Genomic DNA, 19524 nt, shown 5'->3' with positions numbered 1-19524 from the left:
GCTCTAGTCCACCTGTTGTAGTATTGTTAGTATCATGGCTCTAGTCTTTCTGTTGTAGTATTGTTAGTATAATGGCTCTAATATATCTTTCGTAGTATTTTTAGTCTCATGGGTCTAATCTATCTGTTCTAGTATTGTTAATATCATGGCTTTTATCTATCTGTTGTAGTACGGTTATTATTATGACTCTAATCTATCAGTTGTAGTATTGTTAGTATCATGGATCTAGTCTATCTGTTGTAGTATTGTTATTATCATGGCTCTAGTCTATCTGTTGTAGTATTGTTAGTATCATGGCTCTAGTCTATCTTTTGTAGTATTGTTAGTATCATGGCTCTAATCTATCTGCTGTAGTATTGTTAGTATCATTGCTCTAATATATCTGTTGTAGTATTTTTAGTATCATGGCTCTAGGCTATCTGTTGTAGTATTGTTAGTATCATGGCTCTAATCTATCTGCTGTAGTATTGTTAGTATCATGGCTCTAATATATCTGTTGTAGTATTGTTAGTTTTATGGCTCTAGTCTCTCAGTTGTAGTATTGTTAGTATTTTTGCTCTAATTTATTTGCTGTAGTATTGTTAGTATCATGGCTCTAATCTAACTCTTGTAGTATTGTTAACATCATGGCTCTAGTGTATATGTCGTAGTATTGTTAGTATCACGACTCTTTTCTAACTGTTGTGGTATTGTTAGTATCATGGCTCTAGTCTATTTGTTGTAGTATGGTTCGTATCATGGCTCTAATCTATCTGTTGTAGTATTGTTAATACCATGGCTCTAGTCCATCTGTTGTAGTATGGTTAATATCATGGCTCTAATCTTTTTGTTGCTGTATTGTTAGTTTCATGGCTTTATTCTATCTGTTGTAGTATTGTTGGTATCATGGCTCTAATCTATTGGTTTTAGTATTGTTAGTATCATGGCTCTAGTCTATCTGTTGTAGAGTTGTTAATACCATGGCTCTAGCCCATCCGTTGTAGTATTGTTAATATCATGGCTCTAATCTTTATGTTGCAGTATTGTTAGTTTCATGGCTCTAGTCTATCTGTTGTAGTATTGCTGGTATCATGGCTCTAATCTATCGGTTGTAGTGTTGTTAGTATCATGGCTCTAGATTATCTGTTGTAGTATTCTTAGTGTCATGGCTCTAATATACCTGTTGTAGTATTGTTAGTATCATGGCCCTAATCTATTTGTCGTAGTATTGTTAGTATCACGACTCTTTTCTATCCGTTGTAGTATGGTTAGTATCATTGTTCTAATCTATCTGTTGTAGTATTGTTAATATCATGGCTCTAGTCCATCTGTTGTAGTATTGTTAGTATCATGGCTCTAATATATCTGTTGTAGTATTGTTACTATTTTTGCTCTAATGTATCTGCTGTAGTATTGTTACTATCATGGCTCTAGTTTTTCTGTTGTAGTATTGTTAGTATCATGGCTCTAGTTTATCTGTTAATATTGTTAGTATCATGGCTCTAGTCTATCTGTTGTGGTATTGTTAGTATCATGACTCTAGTCTATCTGTTGTAGTATTGTTAGTTTTATGGCTGTAGTCTATATGTTGTAGTTTTGTTAGTGTAATGGCTCTAATCTATTTGTTGTAGTATTGTTAGTATTTTTGCTCTAATCTATCTGCTGTAGTATTGTTACTATCATGGCTCTAGTGTATATGTCGTAGTATTGTTAGTATCACGACTCTTTTCTATCTGTTGTGGTATTGTTAGTTTCATGGCTCTAGTCTATTTGTTGTAGTATGGTTCGTATCATGGCTCTAATCTATCTGTTGTAGTATTGTTAATATCATGGCTCTAGTCCATCTGTTGTAGTATTGTTAGTATCATGGCTCTAATATATCTGTCGTAGTCTTGTTGGTATCATGACTCTAGTTTATCTGTTGTAATATTGTTATTCTCATGGCTCTAGTTTATCTGTTGTAGTATTGTTAGTATCATGGCTCTAGTCTATCTGTTGTAGTATTGTTAATACCATTGCTCTAGCCCATCCGTTGTAGTATTGTTAATATCATGGCTCTAGTCTTTTTGTTGCAGTATTGTCAGTTTCATGGCTCTAGTCTATCTGTTGTAGTATTGTTAGTATTATGAATCTAGTCTATCAGCTGTAGTGTTGTTAGTATCATGGCTCTAGTTTATCTGTTGTAGTATTTTTAGTATCATGGCTCTAATATATATGTTGTACTATTGTCAGTATCATGACTCTAATCTATCCGTTGTAGTATTGTTAGTATCATGGCTCTACTTTATCTGTTGTAGTATTGTTATTACCATCGCTCCAGTCTCTCTGTTGTAGTATTGTTAGTATCATGGCTCTAGTCTTTCTGTTGTAGTATTGTTAGTATAATGGCTCTAATATATCTTTCGTAGTATTTTTAGTCTCATGGCTCTAATCTATCTGTTCTAGTATTGTTAATATCATGGCTCTTATCTATCTGTTGTAGTACGGTTATTATTATGACTCTAATCTATCAGTTGTAGTATTGTTAGTATCATGGCTCTAGTCTATCTGTTGTAGTATTGTTATTATCATGGCTCTAATCTATCTGTTGTAATATTGTTAGTATCACGGCTCTAATCTATCGGTTGTAGTATGGTTATTATCATGGCTCTAGCCTATCTGTTGTAGTATTGTTAGTATCATGGCTCTAGTCTATCTTTTGTAGTATTGTTAGTATCATGGCTCTAATCTATCTGCTGTAGTATTGTTAGTATCATTGCTCTAATATATCTGTTGTAGTATTGTTAGTCTCATGGCTCTAGGCTATCTGTTGTAGTATTGTTAGTATCATGGCTCTAATCTATCTGCTGTAGTATTGTTAGTATCATGGCTCTAATATATCTGTTGTAGTATTGTTAGTATCATGGCTCTAGTCTCTCTGTTGTAGTATTGTTAGTATTTTTGCTCTAATCTATTTGCTGTAGTATTGTTAGTATCATGGCTCTAATCTAACTCTTGTAGTATTGTTATTATCATGGCTCTAGTCTATATGTCGTAGTATTGTTAGTTTTATGGCTTTAGTCTATATGTTGCAGTATTGTTAATATAATGGCTCTAGTATATCGGTTGTAGTATTGTTAATACCATGGCTCTAGTCCATCAGTTGTAGTATGGTTAATATCATGGCTCTAATCTTTTTGTTGCTGTATTGTTAGTTTCATGGCTTTAGTCTATCTGTTGTAGTATTGTTGGTATCATGGCTCTAATCTATTGGTTTTAGTATTGTTAGTATCATGGCTCTAGTCTATCTGTTGTAGAGTTGTTAATACCATGGCTCTAGCCCAGCCGTTGTAGTATTGTTAATATCATGGCTCTAATCTTTATGTTGCAGTATTGTTAGTTTCATGGCTCTAGTCTATCTGTTGTAGTATTGCTGGTATCATGGCTCTAATCTATCGGTTGTAGTATTGTTAGTATCATGGCTCTAGTCCATCTGTTGTAGTACTGTTAGTTTCATGGCTCTAATATATCTGCTGTAGTATTGTTAGTATCATGGCTCTAATCTATCTGTTGTAGTATTGTTAATATCATGGCTCTAGTCCATCTGTTGTAGTATTGTTAGTATCATGGCTCTAATATATCTGTCGTAGTCTTGTTGGTATCATGACTCTAGTTTATCTGTTGTAATATTGTTAATTTCATTGCTCTAGTTTATCTGTTGTAGTATCGTTAGTATCATGGCTCTAGTCTATCTGTTGTAGAGTTGTTAATACCATGGATCTAGCCCATCCGTTGTAGTATTGTTAATATCATGGCTCCAATTTTTTTGTTGCAGTATTCTTTGGTTCATGGCTCTAGTCTATCTGTTGTAGTATTGTTAGTATCATGGCTCTAATCTATTGGTTTTAGTATTGTTAGTATCATGGCTCTAGTCTATCTGTTGTAGAGTTGTTAATACCATGGCTCTAGCCCAGCCGTTGTAGTATTGTTAATATCATGGCTCTAATCTTTATGTTGAAGTATTGTTAGTTTCATGGCTCTAGTCTATCTGTTGTAGTATTGCTGGTATCATGGCTCTAATCTATCGGTTGTAGTGTTGTTAGTATCATGGCTCTAGATTATCTGTTGTAGTATTCTTAATATCATGGCTCTAATATACCTGTTGTAGTATTGTTAGTATCATGGCCCTAATCTATTTGTCGTAGTATTGTTAGTATCACGACTCTTTTCTATCCGTTGTAGTATGGTTAGTATCATTGTTCTAATCTATCTGTTGTAGTATTGTTAATATCATGGCTCTAGTCCATCTGTTGTAGTATTGTTAGTATCATGGCTCTAATGTATCTGTTGTAGTATTGTTAGTATTTTTTCTCTAAGGTATCTGCTGTAGTATTGTTACTATCATGCCTCTAGTTTTTCTGTTGTAGTATTGTTAGTATCATGGCTCTAGTTTATCTGTTAATATTGTTAGTATCATGGCTCTAGTCTATCTGTTGTAGTATTGTTAATCCCATGGCTCTAATCTAACTGTTGTAGTATTGCTAATATCATGGCTCTAGTGTATATGTCGTAGTATTGTTAGTATCACGACTCTAGTCTATTTGTTGTAGTATGGTTCGTATCATGGCTCTAATCTATCTGTTGTAGTATTTTTAATATCATGGCTCTAGTCCATATGTTGTAGTATTGTTAGTATCATGGCTCTAATATATCTGTCGTAGTTTTGTTGGTATCATGACTCTAGTTCATATGTTGTAATATTGTTATTCTCATGGCTCTAGTTTGTCTGTTGTAGTATTGTTAGTATCATGGCTCTAGTCTATCTGTTGTAGTATTGTTAATACCATTGCTCTAGTCCATCCGTTGTAGTATTGTTAATATCATGGCTCTAGTCTTTTTGTTGCAGTATTGTCAGTTTCATGGCTCTAGTCTATCTGTTGTATTATTGTTGGTATCATGGCTCTAATCTATCGGTTGTAGTATTGTTAGTACCATGGCTCTAGTCTATCTGTTGTAGTATTGTTAATACCATTGCTCTAGCCCATCCGTTGTAGTATTGTTAATATCATGGCTCTAGTCTTTTTGTTGCAGTATTGTCAGTTTCATGGCTCTAGTCTATCTGTTGTAGTATTGTTGGTATCATGGCTCTAATCTATCGGTTATAGTATTGTTAGTATCATGGCTCTAGATTATCTGTTGTAGTATTCTTAGTATCATGGCTCTAATATATCTGTTGTAGTATGGTTAGTATCATGGCTCTAATCTATTTGTCGTAGTATTGCTAGTGTCACGACTCTTTTCTATCTGTTGTAGTATGGTTAGTATCATGGTTCTAATCTATCTTTTGTAGTATTGTTAGTATCATGACTCTAGTCTATATGTTGTAGTATTGTTAGTATCATGGCTCTAGTCTATCTTTTGTAGTATTGTTAGTATCATGGCTCTAATCCATCTGTTGTAGTATTGTTAGTATCATGGCTCTAGTCTATATGTTGTAGTATTGTTAGTATCATGGCTCTAGTCCATCTGTTGTTGTATGGTTAGCATCATGGCTCTAGTCTATCTGTTGTAGTCTTGTTAGTATCATGGCTCTAGTTTATTTGTTGTAGTGTTGTTTATATCATGGCTCTAATCTATATGTTGTAGTATTGTTAATATCATGGCTTTAATCTATCTGTTGTAGTATTGTTAGTATCATGGCTCTAGGATATCTGTTGTAGTATTGTTAGTATCATGGCTCTAATCTATCTGCTGTAGTATTGTTAGTATCATGGCTCTCATATATCTGTTGTAGTATTGTTAGTATCATGGCTCTAGTCTTTCTGTCGTGGTATTGTTAGTATTTTTGCTCTAATCTATTTGCTGTAGTATTGTTAGTATCATGGCTCTAATCTAACTCTTGTAGTATTGTTAATATCATGGCTCTAGTCTATATGTCGTAGTATTGTTAGTTTTATGGCTTTAGTCTATATGTTGCAGTATTGTTAGTATAATGGCTCTAGTATATCTGTTGTAGTATTGTTGGTATCATGGCTCTAATCTTTCTGTTGCAGTATTGTTAGTATCATGGCTCTAGTCTATCTGTTGTAGTATTGTTCATCTCATGGCTCTAATCTAACTGTTGTAGTATTGTTAGTATCATGGCTCCAGTTTATCTGTTGTAGTATTGTTAGTATCATGGCTCTAGTCTATCTGTTGCAATATTGTTAGTATCATGGCTCTAGTCTTTCTGTTGTAGTATTGTTAGTATTTTAGCTCTAATCTATTTGCTGTAGTATTGTTAGTATCATGGCTCTAATCTAACTCTTGTAGTATTGTTAATATCATGGCTCTAGTCTATATGTCGTAGTATTGTTAGTTTTATGGCTTTGGTCTATATGTTGCAGTATTGTTAGTATAATGGCTCTAGTATATCTGTTGTGGTATTGTTAATCTCATGGCTCTAATCTAACTGTTGTAGTATTGTTACTATCATGGCTCTAGTTTTTCTGTTGTAGTATGGTTAGTATCATGGCTCTAGTTTGTCTGTTAGTATTGTTAGTATCATGGCTCTAGTCTATCTGTTGTAGTATTGTTAGTATCATGATTCTAGTCTATCTGTTGTAGTATTGTTAGTTTTATGGCTGTAGTCTATATGTTGTAGTTTTGTTAGTATAATGGCTCTAGTATATTTGTTGTAGTATTGTTAGTATCATAGCTCCAGTTTATCTGTTGTAGTATTGTTCGTATCATGGCTCTAATCTATCTGTTGCAATATTGTTAGTATCATGACTCTAATCTATTTGTTGTAGTATTGTTAGTATTTTTGCTCTAATCTATCTGCTGTAATATTGTTAGTATCATGGCTTTAGTCTATCTGTTGTAGTATTGTTAGTACTATTGCTCTAATCTATCTGTTGTATTATTGTTAGTTTTATGGCTCTAGTCTATCTGTTGTAGTATTGTTAGTACTATTGCTCTAATTTATCTGTTGTAGTATCGCTATTATCATGGCTCTAATTTATATGTTGTAATATTGTTCGTATCATGGCTCTAGTTTATTTGTTGTAATATTGTTAGTATCATGGCTCTAGTCTATCTGTTGTTGTATTGTTTGTTTTATGGCTCTAGTCCATCTGTTGTAGTATTGTTAGTACTATTGCTCTAATCTATCTGTTGTAGTATCGCTAGTATCATGGCTCTAATATATATGTTGTAATATTGTTCGTATCATGGCTCTAGCTTATCTCTTGTAATATTGTTAGTATCATGGCTCTAGTCTATCTGTTGTAGAGTTGTTAATACTATGGCTCTAGCTCATCCGTTGTAGTATTGTTAATGTCATGGCTCTAATCTTTATGTTGCAGTATTGTTAGTTTCATGGCTCTAGTCTATCTGTTGTAGTATTGTTAGTATCATGAATCTAGTCTATCAGCTGTAGTGTTGTTAGTATCATGGCTCTAGTTTATCTGTTGTAGTATTTTTAGTATCATGACTCTAATATATATGTCGTACTATTGTCAGTATCATGACTCTAGTCTATCCGTTGTAGTATTGTTAGTATCATGGCTCTACTTTATCTGTTGTAGTATTGTTATTACCATCGCTCCAGTCTCTCTGTTGTAGTATTGTTAGTATCATGGCTCTAGTCTATCTGTTGTAGTATTGTTGGTTTTATGGCTCTAGTCTATATGTTGTAGTATTGTTAGTATCATGGTTCTAATATATATGTGCTAGTATTGTTAGTATCATGGCTCTAATCTATCTGTTTTAGTATTGTTAATATAAATGCTCTAGTCCACCTGTTGTAGTATTGTTAGTATCATGGCTCTAGTCTTTCTGTTGTAGTATTGTTAGTATAATGGCTCTAATATATCTTTCGTAGTATTTTTAGTCTCATGGCTCTAATCTATCTGTTCTAGTATTGTTAATATCATGGCTTTTATCTATCTGTTGTAGTACGGTTATTATTATGACTCTAATCTATCAGTTTTAGTATTGTTAGTATCATGGCTCTAGTCTATCTGTTGTAGTATTGTTATTATCATGGCTCTAATCTATCTGTTGTAATATTGTTAGTATCACGGCTCTAATCTATCGGTTGTAGTATTGTTAGTATCATGGCTCTAGTCTATCTTTTGTAGTATTGTTAGTATCATGGCTCTAATCTATCTGCTGTAGTATTGTTAGTATCATTGCTCTAATATATCTGTTCTAGTATTGTTAGTATCATGGCTCTAGGCTATCTGTTGTAGTATTGTTAGTATCATGGCTCTAATCTATCTGCTGTAGTATTGTTAGTATCATGGCTCTAATATATCTGTTGTAGTATTGTTAGTATCATGGCTCTAGTCTCTCTGTTGTAGTATTGTTAGTATTTTTGCTCTAATCTATTTGCTGTAGTATTGTTAGTATCATGGCTCTAATCTAACTCTTGTAGTATTGTTAATATCATGGCTCTAGTCTATATCTCGTAGTATTGTTAGTTTTATGGCTTTAGTCTATATGTTGCAGTATTGTTAATATAATGGCTCTAGTATATCTGTTGTAGTATTGTTAATACCGTGGCTATAGTCCATCAGTTGTAGTATGGTTAATATCATGGCTCTAATCTTTTTGTTGCTGTATTGTTAGTTTCATGGCTTTAGTCTATCTGTTGTAGTATTGTTGGTATCATGGCTCCAATCTATTGGTTTTAGTATTGTTAGTATCATGGCTCTAGTCTATCTGTTGTAGAGTTGTTAATACCATGGCTCTAGCCCATCCGTTGTAGTATTGTTAATATCATGGCTCTAATCTTTATGTTGCAGTATTGTTAGTTTCATGGCTCTAGTCTATCTGTTGTAGTATTGCTGGTATCATGGCTCTAATCTATCGGTTGTAGTATTGTTAGTATCATGGCTCTAGTCCATCTGTTGTAGTACTGTTAGTTTCATGGCTCTAATATATCTGCTGTAGTATTGTTATTATCATGGCTCTAATATATCTGTCGTAGTTTTGTTGGTATCATGACTCTAGTTCATATGTTGTAATATTGTTATTCTCATGGCTCTAGTTTGTCTGTTGTAGTGTTGTTAGTATCATGGCTCTAGTCTATCTGTTGTAGTATTGTTAATACCATTGCTCTAGTCCATCCGTTGTAGTATTGTTAATATCATGGCTCTAGTCTTTTTGTTGCAGTATTGTCAGTTTCATGGCTTTAGTCTATCTGTTGTAGTATTGTTGGTATCATGGCTCTAATCTATCGGTTGTAGTATTGTTAGTACCATGGCTCTAGTCTATCTGTTGTAGTATTGTTAATACCATTGCTCTAGCCCATCCGTTGTAGTATTGTTAATATCATGGCTCTAGTCTTTTTGTTGCAGTATTGTCAGTTTCATGGCTCTAGTCTATCTGTTGTAGTATTGTTGGTATCATGGCTCTAATCTATCGGTTATAGTATTGTTAGTATCATGGCTCTAGATTATCTGTTGTAGTATTCTTAGTATCATGGCTCTAATATATCTGTTGTAGTATGGTTAGTATCATGGCTCTAATCTATTTGTCGTAGTATTGCTAGTGTCACGACTCTTTTCTATCTGTTGTAGTATGGTTAGTATCATGGTTCTAATCTATCTTTTGTAGTATTGTTAGTATCATGACTCTAGTCTATATGTTGTAGTATTGTTAGTATCATGGCTCTTGTCTATCTTTTGTAGTATTGTTAGTATCATGGCTCTAATCCATCTGTTGTAGTATTGTTAGTATCATGGCTCTAGTCTATATGTTGTAGTATTGTTAGTATCATGGCTCTAGTCCATCTGTTGTTGTATGGTTAGCATCATGGCTCTAGTCTATCTGTTGTAGTCTTGTTAGTATCATGGCTCTAGTTTATTTGTTGTAGTGTTGTTAATATCATGGCTCTAATCTATATGTTGTAGTATTGTTAATATCATGGCTTTAATCTATCTGTTGTAGTATTGTTGGTATCATGGCTCTAATCTATTGGTTTTAGTATTGTTAGTATCATGGCTCTAGTCTATCTGTTGTAGAGTTGTTAATACCATGGCTCTAGCTCATCCGTTGTAGTATTGTTAATGTCATGGCTCTAATCTTTATGTTGCAGTATTGTTAGTTTCATGGCTCTAGTCTATCTGTTGTAGTATTGTTAGTATCATGAATCTAGTCTATCAGCTGTAGTGTTGTTAGTATCATGGCTCTAGTTTATCTGTTGTAGTATTTTTAGTATCATGGCTCTAATATATATGTTGTACTATTGTCAGTATCATGACTCTAGTCTATCCGTTGTAGTATTGTTAGTATCATGGCTCTACTTTATCTGTTGTAGTATTGTTATTACCATCGCTCCAGTCTCTCTGTTGTAGTATTGTTAGTATCATGGCTCTAGTCTATCTGTTGTAGTATTGTTGGTTTTATGGCTCTAGTCTATATGTTGTAGTATTGTTAGTATCATGGTTCTAATATATATGTTGTAGTATTGTTAGTATCATGGCTCTAATCTATCTGTTTTAGTATTGTTAATATAATTGCTCTAGTCCACCTGTTGTAGTATTGTTAGTATCATGGCTCTAGTCTTTCTGTTGTAGTATTGTTAGTATAATGGCTCTAATATATCTTTTGTAGTATTTTTAGTCTCATGGCTCTAATCTATCTGTTCTAGTATTGTTAATATCATGGCTTTTATCTATCTGTTGTAGTACGGTTATTATTATGACTCTAATCTATCAGTTGTAGTATTGTTAGTATCATGGCTCTAGTCTATCTGTTGTAGTATTGTTATTATCATGGCTCTAATCTATCTGTTGTAATATTGTTAGTATCACGGCTCTAATCTATCGGTTGTAGTATGGTTATTATCATGGCTCTAGTCTATCTGTTGTAGTATTGTTAGTATCATGGCTCTAGTCTATCTTTTGTAGTATTGTTAGTATCATGGCTCTAATCTATCTGCTGTAGTATTGTTAGTATCATTGCTCTAATATATCTGTTGTAGTATTGTTAGTATCATGGCTCTAGGCTATCTGTTGTAGTATTGTTAGTATCATGGCTCTAATCTATCTGCTGTAGTATTGTTAGTATCATGGCTCTAATATATCTGTTTTAGTATTGTTAGTATCATGGCTCTAGTCTCTCTGTTGTAGTATTCTTAGTATCATGGCTCTAATATATCTGTTGTAGTATGGTTAGTATCATGGCTCTGATCTATTTGTCGTAGTATTGCTAGTGTCACGACTCTTTTCTATCTGTTGTAGTATGGTTAGTATCATGGTTCTAATCTATCTCTGTTTGTATTGTTAATACCATGGCTCTAGTCCATCTGTTGTAGTATTGTTAGTATCATGGCTCTAGTCTATCTTTTGTAGTATTGTTAGTATCATGACTCTAGTCTATATGTTGTAGTATTCTTAGTGTCATGGCTCTAGTCTTTCTGTTGTAGTATTGTTAGTATCATGACTCTAGTCTATTTGTTGTAGCATTGTTAGTATCATGGCTCTAGTTTATCTGTTGTAGTATTGTTAGTATCATGACTCTAGTCTATCTGTTGTAGTATTGTTAGTATTATTGCTCTAATCTCTCTGTTGTAGTATTGTTCGTATCATGGCTCTAGTTTATCTGTTGTAGTATTGTTAGTATCATGGCTCTAATATATCTGTTGTAGTATTGTTATTATCATTGCTCTAATATATATGTTGTAGTAATGTTAGTATCATGGCTCTAATCTCTCTGTTGTAGTATGGCTAGTATCATGGCTCTAATATATATGTTGTAGTATGGTTAGTATCATGGCTCTAATCTATTTGTCGTAGTATTGCTAGTATCACGACTCCTTTCTATCTGTTGTAGTATGGTTAGTATCATGGTTCTAATCTATCTGTTGTTGTATTGTTAATATCATGGCTCTAGTCCATCTGTTGTAGTATTGTTAGTTTCATGGCTCTAATATATCTGCTGTAGTATTGTTAGTATCATGGCTCTAATCTATCTGTTGTAGTATTGTTAATATCATGGCTCTAGTCCATCTGTTGTAGTATTGTTAGTATCATGGCTCTAATATATCTGTCGTAGTCTTGTTGGTATCATGACTCTAGTTTGTCTGTTGTAATATTGTTAATTTCATGGCTCTAGTTTATCTGTTATAGTATCGTTAGTATCATGGCTCTAGTCTATCTGTTGTAGAGTTGTTAATACCATGGCTCTAGCCCATCCGTTGTAGTATTGTTAATATCATGGCTCCTATTTTTTTGTTGCAGTATTCTTAGTTTCATGGCTCTAGTCTTTCTGTTGTAGCATTGTTGGTATCATGGCTCTAATCTATCGGTTGTAGTATTGTTAGTATCATGGCTCTAGATTATCTGTTGTAGTATTCTTAGTATCATGGCTCTAATATATCTGTTGCAGTATTGTTAGTATCATGGCTCTAATCTATTTGTCGTAGTATCGTTAGTATCACGACTCTTTTTTGTCTGTTGTAGTATGGTTAGTATCATGGTTCTAATCTATCTGTTGTAGTATTGTTAATATCATGGCTCTAGTCCATCTGTTGTAGTATTGTTAGTATCATGGCTCTAATCTATTTGTTGTAGAATTGTTAGCATTTTTGCTCTAATCTATCTGCTGTAGTATTGTTTCTATCATGGCTCTAGTTTTTCTGTTGTAGTTTCGGCAGTATCATGGCTCTAGTTTATCTGTTAATATTGTTAGTATCATGGCTCTAGTCTATCTGTTGTAGTATTGTTAATCCCATGGCTCTAATCTAACTGTCGTAGTATTGCTAATATCATGGCTCTAGTGTATATGTCGTAGTATTGTTAGTATCACGACTCTAGTCTATTTGTTGTAGTATGGTTCGTATCATGGCTCTAATCTATCTGTTGTAGTATTGTTAATATCATGGCTCTAATCCATCTGTTGTAGTATTGTTAGTATCATGGCTCTAATATATCTGTCGTAGTTTTGTTGGTATCATGACTCTAGTTCATATGTTGTAATATTGTTATTCTCATGGCTCTAGTTTGTCTGTTGTAGTATTGTTAGTATCATGGCTTTAGTCTATCTGTTGTAGTATTGTTAATACCATTGCTCTAGTCCATCCGTTGTAGTATTGTTAATATCATGGCTCTAGTCTTTTTGTTGCAGTATTGTCAGTTTCATGGCTCTAGTCTATTTGTTGTAGTATTGTTGGTATCATGGCTCTAATCTATCGGTTGTAGTATTGTTAGTGCCATGGCTCTAGTCTATCTGTTGCAGTATTGTTAATACCATTGCTCTAGCCCATCCGTTGTAGTATTGTTAATATCATGGCTCTAGTCTTTTTGTTGCAGTATTGTCAGTTTCATGGCTTTAGTCTATCTGTTGTAGTATTGTTGGTATCATGGCTCTAATCTATCGGTTATAGTATTGTTAGTATCATGGCTCTAGATTATCTGTTGTAGTATTCTTAGTTTCATGGCTCTAATATATCTGTTGTAGTATGGTTAGTATCATGGCTCTATTCTATTTGTCGTAGTATTGCTAGTGTCACGACTCTTTTCTATCTGTTGTAGTATGGTTAGTATCATGGTTCTAATCTATCTTTTGTAGTATTGTTAGTATCATGACTCTAGTCTATATGTTGTAGTACTGTTAGTATCATGGCTCTAGTCTATCTTTTGTAGTATTGTTAGTATCATGGCTCTAATCTATTTGTTGTAGAATTGTTAGCATTTTTGCTCTAATCTATCTGCTGTAGTATTGTTTCTATCATGGCTCTAGTTTTTCTGTTGTACTATTGGCAGTATCATGGCTCTAGTTTATCTGTTAATATTGTTAGTATCATGGCTCTAGTCTATCTGTTGTAGTATTGTTAATCCCATGGCTCTAATCTAACTGTTGTAGTATAGCTAATATCATGGCTCTAGTGTATATGTCGTAGTATTGTTAGTATCACGACTCTAGTCTATTTGTTGTAGTATGGTTCGTATCATGGCTCCAATCTATCTGTTGTAGTATTGTTAATATCATGGCTCTAGTCCATCTGTTGTAGTATTGTTAGTATCATGGCTCTAATATATCTGTCGTAGTTTTGTTGGTATCATGACTCTAGTTTATCTGTTGTAATATTCTTATTCTCATGGCTCTAGTTTATCTGTTGTAGTATTGTTAGTATCATGGCTCTAGTCTATCTGTTGTAGTATTGTTATTACCATTGCTCTAGTCAATCCGTTGTAGTATTGTTAATATCATGGCTCTAGTCTTTTTGTTGCAGTATTGTCAGTTTCATGGCTCTAGTCTATCTGTTGTAGTATTGTTGGTATCATGGCTCTAATCTATCGGTTGTAGTATTGTTAGTATCATGGCTCTAGTCTATCTGTTGTAGTTTTGTTAATACCATTGTTCTAGCCAATCCGTTGTAGTATTGTTAATATCATGGTTCTAGTCTTTTTGTTGCAGTTTTGTCAGTTTCATGGCTCTAGTCTATCTGTTGTAGTATTGTTGGTATCATGGCTCTAATCTATCGGTTATAGTATTGTTAGTATCATGGCTCTAGATTATCTGTTGTAGTATTCTTAGTATCATGGCTCTAATATATCTGTTGTAGTATGGTTAGTATCATGGCTCTAATCTATTTGTCGTAGTATTGCTAGTGTCACGACTCTTTTCTATCTGTTGTAGTATGGTTAGTATCATGGTTCTAATCTATCTTTTGTAGTATTGTTAGTATCATGACCCTAGTCTATATGTTGTAGTATTGTTAGTATCATGGCTCTAGTCTATCTTTTGTAGTATTGTTAGCATCATGGCTCTAATCTATTTGTTGTAGAATTGTTAGCATTTTTGCTCTAATCAATCTGCTGTAGTATTGTTTCTATCATGGCTCTAGTTTATCTGTTGTAATATTCTTATTCTCATGGCTCTAGTTTATCTGTTGTAGTATTGTTAGTATCATGGCTCTAGTCTATCTGTTGTAGTATTGTTAATACCATTGCTCTAATCAATCCGTTGTAGTATTGTTAATATCATGGCTCTAGTCTTTTTGTTGCAGTATTGTCAGTTTCATGGCTCTAGTCTATCTGTTGTAGTATTGTTGGTATCATGGCTCTAATATATCGGTTGTAGTATTGTTAGTATCATGGCTCTAGTCTCTCTGTTGTAGTATTGTTAATACCATTGTTCTAGCCCATCCGTTGTAGTATTGTTAATATCATGGTTCTAGTCTTTTTGTTGCAGTTTTGTCAGTTTCATGGCTCTAGTCTATCTGTTGTAGTATTGTTGGTATCATGGCTCTAATCTATCGGTTATAGTATTGTTAGTATCATGGCTCTAGATTATCTGTTGTAGTATTCTTAGTATCATGGCTCTAATATATCTGTTGTAGTATGGTTAGTATCATGGCTCTAATCTATTTGTCGTAGTATTGCTAGTGTCACGACTCTTTTCTATCTGTTGTAGTATGGTTAGTATCATGGTTCTCATCTATCTGTGTTTGTATTGTTAATACCATGGCTCTAGTCCATCTGCTGTAGTATTGTTAGTATCATGGCTCTAGTCTATCTTTTATAGTATTGTTAGTATCATGACTCTAGTCTATATGTTGTAGTATTGTTAGTGTCATGGCTCTAGTCTTTCTGTTGTAGTATTGTTAGTATCATGACTCTAGTCTATTTGTTGTAGCATTGTTAGTATCATGGCTCTAGTTTATCTGTTGTAGCATTGTTAGTATCATGACTCTAGTCTATCTGTTGTAGTATTGTTAGTATTATTGCTCTAATCTATCTGTTGTAGTATTGTTCGTATCATGGCTCTAGTTTTTATGTTGTAGTATTGTTAGTATCATGGCTCTAATATATCTGTTGTAGTATTGTTATTATCATTGCTCTAATATATATGTTGTAGTAATGTTAGTATCATGGCTCTAATCTCTCTGTTGTAGTATGGCTAGTATCATAGCTCTAATATATATGTTGTAGTATTGTTCGTATCATGACTCTAGTTTATCTGTTGTAGTATTGTTAGTATCATGGCTCTAATATATCTGCTGTAGTGTTGTTAGTATCATGGCTCTAGTCTATCTGTTGTAGTATGGTTACTGTCATGGCTCTAGTCCATCTGTTGTTGTATTGTTAGTATCATGGCTCTAATCTATCTGCTGTAGTATTGTTAGTATCATTGCTCTAATATATCTGTTGTAGTATTGTTAGTATCATGGCTCTAGTCTATCTGTTGTAGTATTGTTAGTATCATGGCTCTAATCTGTCTGCTGTAGTATTGTTAGTATCATTGCTCTAATATATCTGCTGTAGTATTGTTAGTATCATGACTCTAGTCTATCTGTTGTAGTATTGTTAGTATCATGGCTCTAGTTTATCTGTTGTAGTATTGTTAGTATTTTTGCTCTTGTCTATCTGTTGTAGTATTGTTAGTATCATGGCTCTAGTTTATCTGTTGTTGTATTGTTAGTATCATGGCTCTAGTTTATCTGTTGTAGTATTGTTGGTATCATTGCTCTAGTTTATCTGCTGTAGTTTTGTTAGTATCATTGCTCTAACCCTGGGGTCGGCAACCTCCGGCTCCGTAGCCGCATGTGGCTCTTTCAACTTCTCGCTTTGGCTCTTTCCGCATTTGGACTTTTTTTAGTTTTCCACTATATACCAAGTATTTCATGAAACTTTAGAATACTTTTCCCTAGATTTTGTAATATATAGGTTTAAAAATGTAATTTCGATGATAAATCAAACATTTTCGCTTGTTATGCGTCACTATTTACGTTCTAAAGCTGTATTATTAGTCCCTTATCACACGATTGTCACGTGGCTTTAACTAGAAAGGGCAGAAAAACGTACTAACGGATTCGCGCAGATGGCCAGATTGCTACGAGATACCTTCAAATATTATGTCAACAAAGGAGGTTAAACAATTTGTAATTTAGTAAGGCTGGCTAGCCACTTCGGGCTGCATTATCGTCAACAACACTACTGACAAACAGCAACATTAATACAGGTAGTAAGCTTAAACCTCATAACAATTTATGTGCCAATCAAAAGGCCAAAATTATTTTTTGTTTTTTTCAAAAGTATAGTTTGGTTTTTTCAGCAGTTAAGTCATTTTACATGCCACACTCTTTCGTTTTATAGTATAAACATAGTATAAAAATTTTAAAAGCTAAACAAAAACGTTACATTTTTGTTACATACATTTGTTTGTGACTTCCACTGCGTTCTTTCCTCCGGAAATCGGGTCTAAATGCATCTTTGACTGGAAAAGGTTGCCGACCCCTGCTTTAACACATGTTGTAGTGATGTAAGTATCATAGCTTGATGCTGCAGCAGTAACAAAAGCCGTCGCTTAACTATTGACATGTGGATAATAACTAACCCCACAAGTCCATTAGTAGCAGTGTTTCTTTTGATAGTCTATGGCTTGTTTTGTCCTTGACCTCTTAATGGCATAACCTTGACACAATTGTGACACAACCTTCCCTCAACTATAGTGTCCCATGTAGACATGATCACTCGTCAGCCCAACGTAGCGCTTGGCCAATGACACACCCAGTGGTTGCTACACTATCATTGTATGACTTACAAATAGATTTTTATGGTACAAACAAAAGTGTTTTGTTTTAGACAGGAAATCTGGCAGGTGATGTTTCCGGAGTTGCCATACCGCAAGTCATTGATAGCAATACAAAGGAAGGAAGTTCATGGATTGCAAAAATTATACAATTAGACAAAATTAGACAGAGTGTCAGCGCTGTATATTGAGAACTAGGCAGCAATTCCTGAAAAGGATGAGGAGGGGTTGGCGCAAAGACATTGGAGCATGCTAATATCCTATCTGAAATGTCAGCAAGTAAGTCTGTTTTGGGCTCATGCCTTTCTTTGATTAGGAAATTGTCTTGCTTCACAAAGAAAAATCATTGACACTGTGTCTTTTTTTGTTCTGAACATATATGTCTCCGCGCATCTCTGTCTCCGTGCATCTTTGTTTCCGTTCATCTTTGTCTCCGTGCATCTCTGTCTCCGTGCATCTCTTTCTCCGTGCATCTCTGTGTCCGTGCATCTCTGTGTCCGTGCATCTCTGTCTCCATTCATCTTTGTCTCCGTGCATCTCTGTCTCCGTGCATCTCTTTCTCCGTGCATCTCTGTATCCGTGCATACCTGTGTCTGTGCATCTCTGTGTCCGTGCATCTCTTTCTCCGTGAATCTCTGTGTCCGTGCATCTCTGTCTTCGTGCATATCTGTCTCCGTGCATATCTGTGTAAGTGCATATCTGTCTTCGTGCATCTTTGTCTCCGTTCATCTTTGTCTCTGTTCATATCTGTCTCCGTGCATCTCTGTGTCCGTGCATCACTGTGTCCGTGCATCTCTGTGTCCGTGCATCTCTGTCTCCGTTCATCTTTGTCTCCGTGCATCTCTGTGTCCGTGCATATCTGTGTCCGTGCATCTCTGTGTCCGTGCATCTCTGTCTCCGTGCATCTCTTTCTCTGTGCATCTCTGTGTCCGTGCATCACTGTGTCCGTGCATCTCTGTCTCCGTTCATCTTTGTCTCCGTGCATCTCTGTCTCCGTGCATCTCTTTCTCCGTGCATCTCTGTGTCCGTGCATATCTGTGTCCGTGCATCTCTGTGTCCGTGCATCTCTGTCTCCATGCATATCTGTCTAATTATAATTTATAAAGTCTCAGAGCTGTCACAAGCCAACAAAGTTCACCAAAAGAACGTTAGGTCCGAATAACGTTTTTCTAGTCGACTTTATTCATTATTACACTGTGTAAGTGTCTACTTAAGTAGATTCTACACAGTGTAATTAAAAAAATAAAGCATGCTGTGGTCTACTTGTTAATTTTAAAAAAGGTTGTACCCCGTTTCCTGCCTCCTTTGTAAAAAAGTGACACAAAATGCTCAGTGGCAACCAGACTGGCATTTATAGATATATAATTACATATTATCGTGTAGCATATTCAATAAATACTAATTATATATAATATTGTATATATGTTATAGTTAAATACAGTTATAGATAGTACAATTATATTTAACTATATTATATATAATTGTATTACAATGCTATATAATTATATCATATATAATTGTAGCTATATACATATTTCTCAAAGTATGTCCGCATGTCTGTCTGCATTCCGGCTATAGCTATTATTAGAATAACTGTAGCTGGACAACAATGTTGACGCAACCAAACGTCATGGAGTACAGTCATTAGAAGCTTAACAGCTTACTGGAATTTTCCATTGGCAATTGCCAGGCTAATACACGTAGCTTGAAAGTTACAGTTGTTTGATAAAGTTTTAAAACCTTTTCAGTTGTTTTTATTTTTGTCTTAATTTATTTCAAATACACAAAACATTTCTCCCATGATATGTAGTTTGAAAGTTTGAATGGGAAATGTTGTTATAAGCTAAATACAAATCCATTTTCTGTCCCGACTTTGTTACCCGGGCAACGCCGTGTTGCACAACTAGTTACACTATATATATAATCATACAATCTAACATACAAAATATTTGTTAGTTGAGAGAATGAAAGATATCAATACTGACGATCTTCAAGCTTTCTGTGCAGAATTACTTATAAAGGGAAAAGATGAGCTAGCAG

At 34.3% G+C, this 19524-nt stretch overlaps 1 protein-coding gene across 1 annotated transcript; it reads right to left on the bottom strand.

The window, feature by feature from the left end:
- Positions 1-18001: 18001 nt before the first annotated feature.
- LOC137398205 (axoneme-associated protein mst101(2)-like) lies at positions 18002-18565 on the bottom strand. Its single transcript, XM_068084312.1, has one exon. The coding sequence runs from the start codon at positions 18563-18565 to the stop codon at positions 18002-18004; it is 564 nt and encodes a 187-aa protein (XP_067940413.1).
- Positions 18566-19524: the final 959 nt, after the last annotated feature.

The sequence above is a fragment of the Watersipora subatra genome, chromosome 6 (assembly GCF_963576615.1).
Source record: "Watersipora subatra chromosome 6, tzWatSuba1.1, whole genome shotgun sequence".
Lineage (NCBI taxonomy): Eukaryota > Metazoa > Bryozoa > Gymnolaemata > Cheilostomatida > Watersiporidae > Watersipora > Watersipora subatra.
Note: the sequence above shows the minus strand (reverse complement) of the source record. Positions and strands in the feature narration are given on the sequence as shown.

Bases quoted from the DNA above. Each gene is read 5' to 3' on its own strand.
- LOC137398205 (XM_068084312.1), bottom strand. From the start codon at position 18,565: ATGCATGGAGACAGAGATGCACGGACACAGAGATGCACGGACACAGAT.